We start from the raw sequence: 10,668 nt of genomic DNA, 5'->3' as shown, positions 1-10,668 counted from the left end.
TCTCAGGTTGTGTCGGTAGCCGGGCATCTACTGCCTACGGCCAATCGCCCCTCGACACGCCCAAGAAGTACACCGCTCTTTCCTACGAATGGATCTTCACATAAGTGAATTAGTCCACTGCTCGGCAACGACAATAGATAAAAAGCATCGGGAACACACAATTGAGATATTTACCTGAGGTGGCAGATTCTAGCAATGAAAGGGTCTCACCTGCCCTGGCAAGTTGAACAAAGCAAGTGGAGCAAATAGCTCTGTGGCCCACTCCTGCACAACATCCCTCAACAGCATCTCCGTCCTCTCCTAGGTACCATCGGTCTCCCCATTGAAATCAAAGGCTATGTGGGCCCTCTCCTTGCAGGGCTAGACGTGGCCTACTATGAAGCATTGGTCTTCATGCCCTTTATTAAGCCAAGGAGCTCCCTCACTTGCTCCATGTCAGCACTACTTGGTTTCTCTGACCAGCTCTTTTGGCTCTCTAGGATGTGGTCGACGTCGCAGCGGATTGCAATCTGGCTCTGCTTCATGTAGAAGCACTTGGTGTTCCACCCCTTCAGCAAAGTATTCAGCAATACAGTGATGTACTCTCTCGCCATCCTGTCCCGGAGTTGCAAATATACGCCGCCGACCACCTTGGAACCGTCGCCGTCTTTCTTCTTCAATCAGAATAGGTGTCTGAAGAGGTTGAAGTGTGGAAGAATCCCTAGATACGCTTCATAGATGTGGATAAAGATCGAGATGTGCAAGATGGTGTTTGGGTGGAAATTGCACAAACTAAGTGCCCAGAACTCCAACATATCCCTCAAAAATGGATGAACAGGGAATCCCAATCCTTACTAGAAATAATCCTCAAATACGACTACTTCATCAGTATGAGGCATTGGGAAGGGCTCACCATTGGCTGACTGCCATCCAGCGGTGATGTAGTCAGGAAGAACGCCCGCCTCCACGAATCTGTTGAGCTTCGCCTCCCCCGTGCAAGATGGCACCCACTCTTTGTCACAGCTGGCTCTAACACTCGCCTTCTTTGGGTTCACAGCTCCCCTCTTAGGCGCCATCTCTCGGATTTAGATGGAGACTAGCGGCGGAAGTGCGTGTGGATGTGGATCTAGAAATACGAGGGCTGAGGAGGAAGATGAAATGGCAAAGTGGCAAAGGTGGGAGCACGAGGTGCGGTGGCGTAGCTATAAAGCACTCCCCCACCCTTTTGCATTAGAGGGTTTTGGGAAACTGCTCCCATGATTTGCGCCTCTCTGAATTCTCCACAACAGCAAGGTGGGCTGTTACCTGGGCTTTCGCGCAACCACGGCCCGTATCGCTGATTTATCTCCACAATTTGTTACGGCTCGCCGAATATTCACTGACTTTTCCGCCAACCGTTATGGCTTAGTAATTACTACTGTACAGCCATTACTCTGGTATTTTCTCCACGATTTGTTTTCTCTAAGATTTCCTCTTGTGGCTCGAGGACTGCGTCAACATTACATCTTGGTTCCTCACCGCATTAGGGATTTTTCTTCAATTGACTGATGTTTTTGACCCTGGAACCACGTGACCACGTCACCTACTGTTAGGCTCAGGGACTAAGTGGGCACACTTCACCTTGCGGTGAATGTGCTTTTTCTCACCTCGGGGCTATGCCTGGGGACTGGTTGCCTGCTCGGCTAGTTTTTTACTATTCTTCTACTTTGGACCCTAGCACCACATGACTACATCATCTACTATCAGGCACAGGGACTAAGTGGGCACACTTCACCTTGTAGTGAGTGTGTTTGCTTTAATCTAGAAGACTCCGCACCTCTTGAAGCTGAAGAAGACTATCTCCCTTTCTCGTGGTCAGACTCTAAGTGGGCACACTTGGTCCACCATGAAGAAATTTTTAATTCTGCACTTGAGCTCCTTACACCCTTATGGCAAGCCGTACTTGGGTTACTCTGCTTGGTGACGGCTCACGCTGCTCGGTGATGGTTCACACTACTCGGCGATGGTTTGCGCTGCTCAGTGATGGTTCACGCTGCTCGGTGATGGTTCACGCTGCTCGACAACTGCTCACAACTGCTCGGCAACTCATCACGGTGGTTGGACCATGAGTTTGACTGCTCGGCTTTGTTCGCACCTGCTCGAACAAGCTCAAGACGGTGTTGCACAATGGGTACAAGGCGCTCAGGGAGTAGCTATGGGGGGATGACCCTAGATACCCACGACAGACCACATGGGCTACGCCCCCAGGGGCGGCCCAACCCATAAGACAAAGCCTTGCAGGGCACGACTCTGCCCAGCGCCTCCCGCAAGACACCGGGAAGATATCCTGAAGATACTATGAGATCTGTTAGGATACGTATGATCCCATGATTCATGTAATCTGTTATTACTTTCTAGTTATCTCTCAGATCTAACCGACTTATAACCTTGCCCCCCAGACTATATAAGGCGGGTAAGGACCCCCTCCAAACACATGCAATATCATACGATAGCCAAGACCATAGGAGTAGGGTATTACGTCATACTAACAACCTGAACCTATCTAACTCGTGTGTCTCTGTTGCCTTCTTGTTCTTGATTACACGCCTCTCTGCCGATCAATCTACCTTCGTGGGATACCCCTCGGAGGACTGCCGATGATATTCTATCGACAATACATATGATGTTGTATGATATATTTTGTGATGTTTTTGTAGTATACATGTGATATTTTATGATATATATTATGATGTTCTATGATGCATGTTATGTCATCCATGTAGTATACATGTGATGTTTTATAGTGTATTTTGTAATGTTTCGCGTAATATACATGTGATGTTCATGTAGTATGCATGTGATGTTCTATGATGTATTTTTGTGATGTTCATATGGTATACATGTGATATTCACGCACTGTATATGTGATGTTCTATGATATATTTTGTGAAGTTCACGTAGTATACATGTGATGTTCTATGATGTATTTCTGTGATGCCCATTTAGTATACATCTGAAGTTTTATGATATGTTTTTGATGTTCGGGTGTTATATACATGTGATATTTTATGATGTATTCAACGATGTTTATGTAGTATATATTTTATTTCTATGATGTATTTTTTGTAATCTTCATGTGGTATGTAACACCCTAGGTGTTAGGCTTGCATAATTTTACCTGCATTGCATGAACATAATCATCAAGCATTCATATATAAGCTTTTACATATGAAAGATACAACTAAAACATGTGAAACATGCTTTGTTATTTCATGTTTCCTTATGCGTATGCTTATTATCATGTGTGAATAAGTGTAAGTGGTTGATGTTGGTCACTAAAACACCTTAGCTACACTTAGGATGATTAATGGAACATTGTTCATGAAGATCACTTTATCTAATTAAGCTCCTAAGTGATGATATGCTTGTTGACCTGAGAAGTATTATGTGTAACCAATGTATGAAATGCTTGTGTGACCTTAGGAATACCTTAACCATGTTTAAAATGTCACTATGAACAACTTTGGTATTCAGGACTATGTCTAGTTTGGTCTCTAAGTCATAATTGTAGTTTAAGTCATCATTTGAAAGTGGTATGTTTGACTTAGGTTGAACTATGTCATATAGCCTTTGCATGGGTGTGTACACTAAAGCAAAGTTATAGTATTTTATAAAAATATGAGATGTACAGTTCTAGTATTTTTCATGGTGATTAAAATGTATTTAGATAAATGTTTTTTGAATGTTTATAATCTTATAAATTATATATCTTGAGCTAGAAAAGTGATAAAATTATGATTCCAATTTTGCTAGTCTTGCGTTGACATGATCTAGCTAGGAAAAATAATAAGTTTGTTGTAAACTTGATTGAAATATGATCTTTCTATTTATCTATTAATAAATATATTTTTTTCTAAAGAAAATTATAGGGACAAAAATATGTAACATTTTACCCTACAAATTTTTGTACAGTACTATGGCACTATTATGAAGCTTGGAAAAATACATAATCTGTTGTTTGACACTTTTCTATAGGGTTAACTATTTTCACTAAAATAGACTTTGCTAGCTTGTCATTTTTGCATAGGATGTTATACATATTCAAATGGTTTGAAATTTTCATAGTAGCCTATTGTGAGCATTAAGAAGCTATTGTAATTTTATGAGAATTTATTGTGCATATTTGATATATGTTTATTATTTCCCCTAATTATCTAATTAAATTAATAAAGTCATTTAAATAATTAAATTGTGGTTGGCCATGATGTTTTTTGTGGTGCTTGTGATGCATGTGAACTGTTGATATCAATAGTAAGGCTTAGAAGCAATTAGTGTTATGCAACTAATTAATTATTGTGTTATAATTCAAATAAGTGGTTGCATGTATAGTTTCGGTTGTGTGGATGATTTCATGTTGATAAAGGCCTTTTCTGTAAAACTTGTTAATAACAAAGTTGTAGATAACTTACTAATCTACCTTGTGTTAAATTTTCATGATCATAGGCCTTAGGGTTTAAGAGTTTTTGCTATTAGAAGTTTGTTGTCCTAATTGTTTGCTCTCAGGACAGATTTGATTTACTGAATTGTTTGACCTAGATAACTGTTGAATCACCTTAAGAATATTAAAATAAAGTTGTAGACAATTTTATAAGTTTTCTATAATGTCCACAACCATATAATTTCGATGTATATAACTCCAGTTATGGTTAAAACGAGTAGCTACTATTTTATAGTTCGGTAAATAAATTGCAGAAGTATTTGCTTAAGTAATAGAGAAGAGATATGCATCTACTCGGTAGAATAGGATGCACTTGTTATTACTTTAACACCATAATATTTAAAATACTTATGCGGATGCATTCATCATGTTTTATCATATTATACGTGTCGTCATACATGCATTCGTAATATATTATTCTATGATCATGCATATAGGATCGACCGAGGAGATAACGTCACTAGAATTCAATGAAGAAGAGGAAAGGGATCAGCAGGAGACTCCTCAAACTGTAGCTCTAGGAGAAGAGGAGCATACTACAGAAGAGCTCCCTGAGTGCCCTGATCACCGACCCACCTCCTTTCTCAAAGGTAAGCCCCGGAGCATTCTAAGTCTCCTAGTGTTTTACAAAATACTACTTGAGTCCTTTATGATTGATGCATTAGGTTATAAGAGTTGACTAGAAATACTTGATGCATAGAACTACCTTGTCCAGATATATACAACTTTAACCCTATGTAGATCCATGATCGAATATATGCTTAGCCATGCTTAGACCGGTAGAAGTCGGGTGATTTTCTATCACCTGTGAGATATAGGTGGATATCAAAGCACGGTTGGCTATATTTGCTATCGTGGAAAAGAACCATGGGGTGATGTAAATGGAGGTCGGATGGAGTCTATATGTAGGTTGACTCATGTGATTCTGTCTGTGCTGATTAAGGACCGTACCGTTATTGACGCTTCTGATAAGATTGAACGCATGCCTATCACTTAGTTGGTCGGATAACTTGTTCTAACTGCGAAGCCAAGTAGCTCAACTCAAGCAGGGCCCTGCTCTGTTAGAGTGCGCACTCTGGATGGTAGTAAGATGTGCAGGGAGACAGACGTGAGCCCAAGGGCAGGTCGGGCCTAAACGTCCTGGCAACTGGTTGTCCCTGATTGTGCGGCGCTGGGCGAACCCATGAAATATGGACTTGAGTTGTACCAAAGGTGACATAAGGTGACCGTTGATCGGGTCTGCCTGGGTTTATGTTAGGAATAAATTCTCAGCTGGTTGAAATCGATTCGAATCGTCGTCTCTCCTGGATAGTGAGAAACTTGGATAGTCCCAACATCGTAGTAATTGTACTATAGAATGTGATGGTTCGGATAAACATGGAATTACTACACCGGCTATGGTTACTATTGTATGCTCCTAAAATGATATATCACATGTTTGACACATGATAGTTGCTAATCTAGAGATGAATAGCTATAATTAACTTGATGACCTAAGTACAACTGTATAACTGAGTTAATCGTTTTTTTTGTAAAAATATTGTCAAGCTACCTCCACTTATAAAGCCTTGAGTAATCCTTGGAGTCAATTTATTTCTGGTTTATGACGGGTAAGTCTAGCTGAGTACCTTCTCATACTTAGGGTTCTATTCCCATTGTTGCAGATGGTACTGTCTATCACGACTATTGCAAGAACTGCTTCTATCTCGTCATGGATGAGGAGTGAGCCTTGGGCAGGCATCTTCATAATCCCTCTTATATGCTTTTGTGGATTGTGATCATGAGTTGGCACTGTATTTGAACTATGTTGACAAATACTAGTTTTGAACTTAATTTGCTTTCGCTACTATCCATCGAACTTGGTTTGTAATAACTCCATTTCATACTCTGATGAATGAACTATATCTGTGAACTTTATGTAACATGTGACATGTATGTTGAATCATGTACGATCTTAGTTATATGTGGATCGTTTATCAAGACCCGTCGTGGTACTCGACGGACTACCGGGTTTATATGGGCTCAAGTATGACAGTACAACAGCTTGCGGGCTGCCATTGTACTTGTGCTCTTATAAATTAGTTGGTTCTGCGACATGGTATACATGTGATGTTTTATGATGTATTTTTTTGTGATGTTCTATGATGGTTTGTTATGGTTTATAATAGTATAAATATTTCATAATTGAGACAAACCATTTACATTTGTAGTGGTGATGAAATATTCATATAGTACCTGTGAGATGTTTTATCGTATATTTTAGGTAGTTTAAGTTGTATTGGCATGTTGTTCTGTTTATTTCTCCTCTTTTTATGTGGACTTCTTTCATTTCTATTATTTTTGTTTTTTCTTATGCCTTATTCTATCTTTAATTTTTTTCCTATTTTTAATATGCTATGTTATTTATCTATTTGTATATATTTCATAGATTTTCTCATTCATTTTCCCTCTATTTTCACAGATATTATAAGACCATTCACAAGAACTTATAATGTTTTTATCCTAAATATGAAATATTATTCTCCTTAACTTACAAAAAAATGTTTTATAATGATGGAAATTTTTATCATGGACCTACAACATTGTTTTACTTAATAAAAAGAATTATTCTATCTTCATTAGATAAATGTTCATCAATAAAATTTTATCAAATATATCCATGTGAGATCTTGTTTTGAATAGTTTATTGCAAAGAATACAATTGTGCAATCGGATTTTAATTTCGATACTTGGTTTAGCAGTTATGACTTTTTTTACTTGAAAAAAAATTGCATGTGAGCTGATGTCATTAATTTTGGATTTCATACATGCCGCATCGCTACATATGGTTCATCCCATTAAAGAAAGAGTCAAAACGGCCCAGAAACAGATCACGCGTGCGTTGGAAGCCTCCGCCAAATAAGGTCCTGTTTAATTTCTAAAAAATTTTTACCTGCTACAGTAAAAGAGCATGTTTGGACACATGCATGAAGTACTAAATGTAGACGAAAAAAAAATTGCACAGTTCTCGGCGAAATCGCGAGACGAATCTTTTAAGCCTAATTAGTCCATGAAAAGCATTAAGTGCTACAGTAACCCACATGTGCTAATGACCGATTAATTAGTATCATTAGATTCGTCTCGTAGTTTCCTGATGGGTTCTGTAATTTGTTTTTTTATTAGTATCCAAAAACCCTTCTCGACATCCTTTTGACACATCTGATGTGACACCCAAAAATTTTCAACTCTCCAACTAAACACACCCTAATTGCCGTCGGCAGGATTCAGTCCAAACGGCCAGACCCTAGCTTCACCCTCTTTTAAGCTTACATGGATACTAATTTATAGGGGGTGAGGGTTCGAGCCCACCCGTCCCCGTGCTAGATCCGTCTCTGTTTATTTTGGTGGACAAATTTGGTTAAAACCTTAGCCCCTGTTTAAGAATATATTCATTTCGTGTGTGTGCTTCACTGCTTGACCCAGAATAAGTACTCAGCTCAATGTTTACAACTGATGTATGTAGTTCATAAATACATGCAAGCCCTTGAATAACTTGAATTACATAGTCTGTGCACAGGTGCCAACGAATAACTCAAACAGCATCCATAAATATATGCACAAGCAGTGAAGCACACACACGAAATGAATATAATCTTAAACCCCCCGCCAAGAGGAAATGAATAAATACCTCACTTCACTAGAAATATATACTCGAGTAGGACAGGACAGCAGAACCGGCTGGCGATCGGATCGGACAGGTGCACTGCGACGCAAGTGCAGGGTGCACCTCTCGCCATCATCTACGACCACTTTTAACTTATTTCAGACACGCATACACTATACGCCAAGCTAGCACACGTCGAATGATCAAGTGGCCTGCCTTCACGATGAACACAAGTCATGCACCTTAATCAATTTTCTTAATTTATAGTGGGTGAGTACTTGTACTCTGCTTCTGTTCATGTCTGGTCCTCCGATCAAAAACACCAACCAGATGTTGCGAGCGCCGGTGTGGCCGGTCGCCGTCGCCCCAGCCTCGGCCCCGGGTCAATCCTCTGCTTTGCCTGCATCAAATTTGCCCGGAGGCTCACCTCCTGCATCTGCATAACAGGGAAGAGAAAGCAACTCAAGCTCAACAACACGAGCGCCCCTCCTATTTGCTGCTTGGTGGACATGAACAAGTACCAGCTACTAGTAGCAGCAGTCCTAGTGGGGTATCTGGCAATCAATTACAGCCTCGGCTACGGTGAGACATCCATCTCCCGAGAGCGACCGGGCACCCACCTGCAAGCCGGTGACGATGCTCGACAGCCGCGTCGCTTCCTCCAGGCACTCCATCTCCTGCTGGATCGTCCGCGCGAGCTCGCCCAGCGCGCCGCTCGTCGCGCCGGCCTGTAGTACTTACTACTTAGGCAAATTAACGTGGGCGACCGAGACGACCGGAGTTCGCACCGGCCGTGTAACGCTTTCATGATGCGCTTGTGTGTGTAATGTAATGTACGTACCGTGGCGTAGAACATGTCGGTGATGGCTTCGATCTCGTTGACGGTGCCCACGCAGGAGAACATGGTTTCGTGCAGCGCGTCCATGTCGGCGCGAGCGCCGGCGGCCAACGGCACGCTGGTGCAGGCCGCGGAGAGGACGCGGCCGAGGTCCGCGGTGGCGTCGGCGTGCGGCTTGGCGAGGGGCTCCCACGAGGCCAGCAGGGGGAGCTGCGGGCGGAGCAGCCGGGCCAGCTTTAGCTTCTGCCGCCTCCGCTGGGCCACGATCCGCTTCGCCGCCTGGATGTTGCGCAGCTCCGCCACGCGCAGCCACGTGTAGAACAGCTTGTTCTGCGTGCGCCGGCGCGACGTGCCCGTCAAAAACCAAACGACATGTCAAAAGAAACTGCTTATTGCGTTGCGCGCCGATGATGCGTGTCATGGGCTCATGGCTCACCTCGGCGGCGGAGGTGGCGCGGGCCATGGCCTTCTCCATGCGGGCGTTGGCGAACCGCCACTGCAGCAGCCGCGCCGTCAGCATGCGTGCCCGGTGCGCGGCCTCCTCCTTCTCCGGCTCCTCCTTCCTGCGCGGCGCCATGATCTCCCGCAGCAGCGCGCCCGACGCCGACGACGACCCCTTCCCCGCGCCGCCCGCCACATCCACCGTCCCGGTGCTCCGCCGCCGCCTTGTCGTCGGCTCCCAGGGACATGTCGACCGGCGGTGCGGCGACATCAGCAGCGCCTCCGTCGACGCCGCCCCGATCTCCTTGCTGCTCAGCGAGCGCCGCGGTGGCGGCCCGTCGGCGCTAGAGGGCGGCGGCTTGTTGTGGGCGAAGGAGACCGCCTTGCGGAGGGAGCGCGTGAGGTTGGCCGTGGACGTGGACAGAGACGTGGCGCGCATGCCGTCGTACGCGAAGGCGCCGGAGCCGGCGCGGGAGGCCACCGCCGACGTGTAGGGGCGCTGCGAGGGCACCGACGTGCAGGGGCGCCGCGAGGACGCCGACGTCCGCGTGCCGCCGCCGCCGCCGCCGTAGGACTCCATAGGCACGAGCGAGATAAATATGGATCGAATAATATATAATAAATTAATAAATACAAGCTTCGGCTATCTGGCTATCAGTGCATTGTTCAAGCGGCCTAAATACTCGACAAGAGGAGGAAGAAGAAGCACCACCATGCAAGACTCAGACGACAACACAAGAGCTTGTACTCGGAACGGAAGAGATCGAGTTGCGATGTTTATGTCAATATGGAGAATGAAGTGTTTTTGTGAGGGCAAGTCACCCTCATGAAACGATAGAAGAACCATATGATGTATCTCTCGCTAGTAGGTGCCAACATTTTGACATTTCTACAGATAACTCCGCCATCTTTTTGTAGTTTGTTCTATCAAAATCCACGATTTGTACCTGCTCAACAATTGCAAAAAAAAAAAACATGGCAGTTCATTCATATATGTAGCTATCGAGATGCGTCAATGGAAGCATATTTTCATTCTGTACATAGAGGCCAATGGCTGTGTTTGTATATGGGTGTTTGGAGGGATGTGAAAAGGGTGTTGTAGTATTGGAGAAATGGTGGGGTTTGGTGGGAGAAAGGGAGAGGAGAGCCATTTCTAGAGTGTAGAGTGTTCGTACGTCACGGCGAGCTGAGAACGAGACGGTTCGGCCGTGCGCACGCTGGGATTTCTTTTCGTTTTATTTACACTCGGACGGACACGCACGCTCGAGAGGAATTCACGAGGGAAGAAGA

At 43.8% G+C, this 10,668-nt stretch overlaps 1 protein-coding gene across 3 annotated transcripts; it reads right to left on the bottom strand.

Moving 5' to 3' along the window:
* Positions 1 to 7,715: 7,715 nt before the first annotated feature.
* Positions 7,716 to 10,404, bottom strand: LOC136539371 (QWRF motif-containing protein 7-like). Of its 3 annotated transcripts, none has more exons than XM_066531322.1 (4): positions 9,374 to 10,398; positions 8,941 to 9,267; positions 8,720 to 8,827; positions 7,716 to 8,535 (listed from the first exon to the last, which is right to left on the bottom strand). In XM_066531322.1, the coding sequence occupies exons 1-4, from the start codon at positions 9,956 to 9,958 to the stop codon at positions 8,413 to 8,415; spliced, it is 1,143 nt and encodes a 380-aa protein (XP_066387419.1). In that variant the 5' UTR covers positions 9,959 to 10,398; the 3' UTR covers positions 7,716 to 8,412. The 3 variants fall into 3 exon arrangements, with proteins under 3 accessions (XP_066387419.1, XP_066387420.1, XP_066387421.1); XM_066531323.1 differs by having other exon boundaries at positions 8,407 to 8,535; positions 8,621 to 8,827; positions 9,374 to 10,404; XM_066531324.1 differs by lacking the exon at positions 7,716 to 8,535 and having other exon boundaries at positions 8,720 to 8,839; positions 9,374 to 10,404.
* Positions 10,405 to 10,668: the final 264 nt, after the last annotated feature.

The sequence above is a fragment of the Miscanthus floridulus genome, chromosome 2, assembly GCF_019320115.1.
Source record: "Miscanthus floridulus cultivar M001 chromosome 2, ASM1932011v1, whole genome shotgun sequence".
NCBI lineage: Eukaryota > Viridiplantae > Streptophyta > Magnoliopsida > Poales > Poaceae > Miscanthus > Miscanthus floridulus.
The sequence above is the reverse complement of the archived record's forward strand: the minus strand, read 5'-3'. Positions and strand labels throughout refer to the sequence as shown.

Excerpts from the sequence above, each read along its gene's own strand:
- LOC136539371 (XM_066531322.1), bottom strand. The coding sequence starts at position 9,958 with ATGGAGTCCTACGGCGGCGGCGGCGGCGGCACGCGGACGTCGGCGTCC. Across the intron at positions 8,828-8,940 it reads CCGACATGTTCTACGCCACG|GCCGGCGCGACGAGCGGCGC; the intron begins GTACGTACATTA and ends TAAGTACTACAG. Across the intron at positions 8,536-8,719 it reads GCATCGTCACCGGCTTGCAG|ATGCAGGAGGTGAGCCTCCG; the intron begins GTGGGTGCCCGG and ends CCTGTTATGCAG.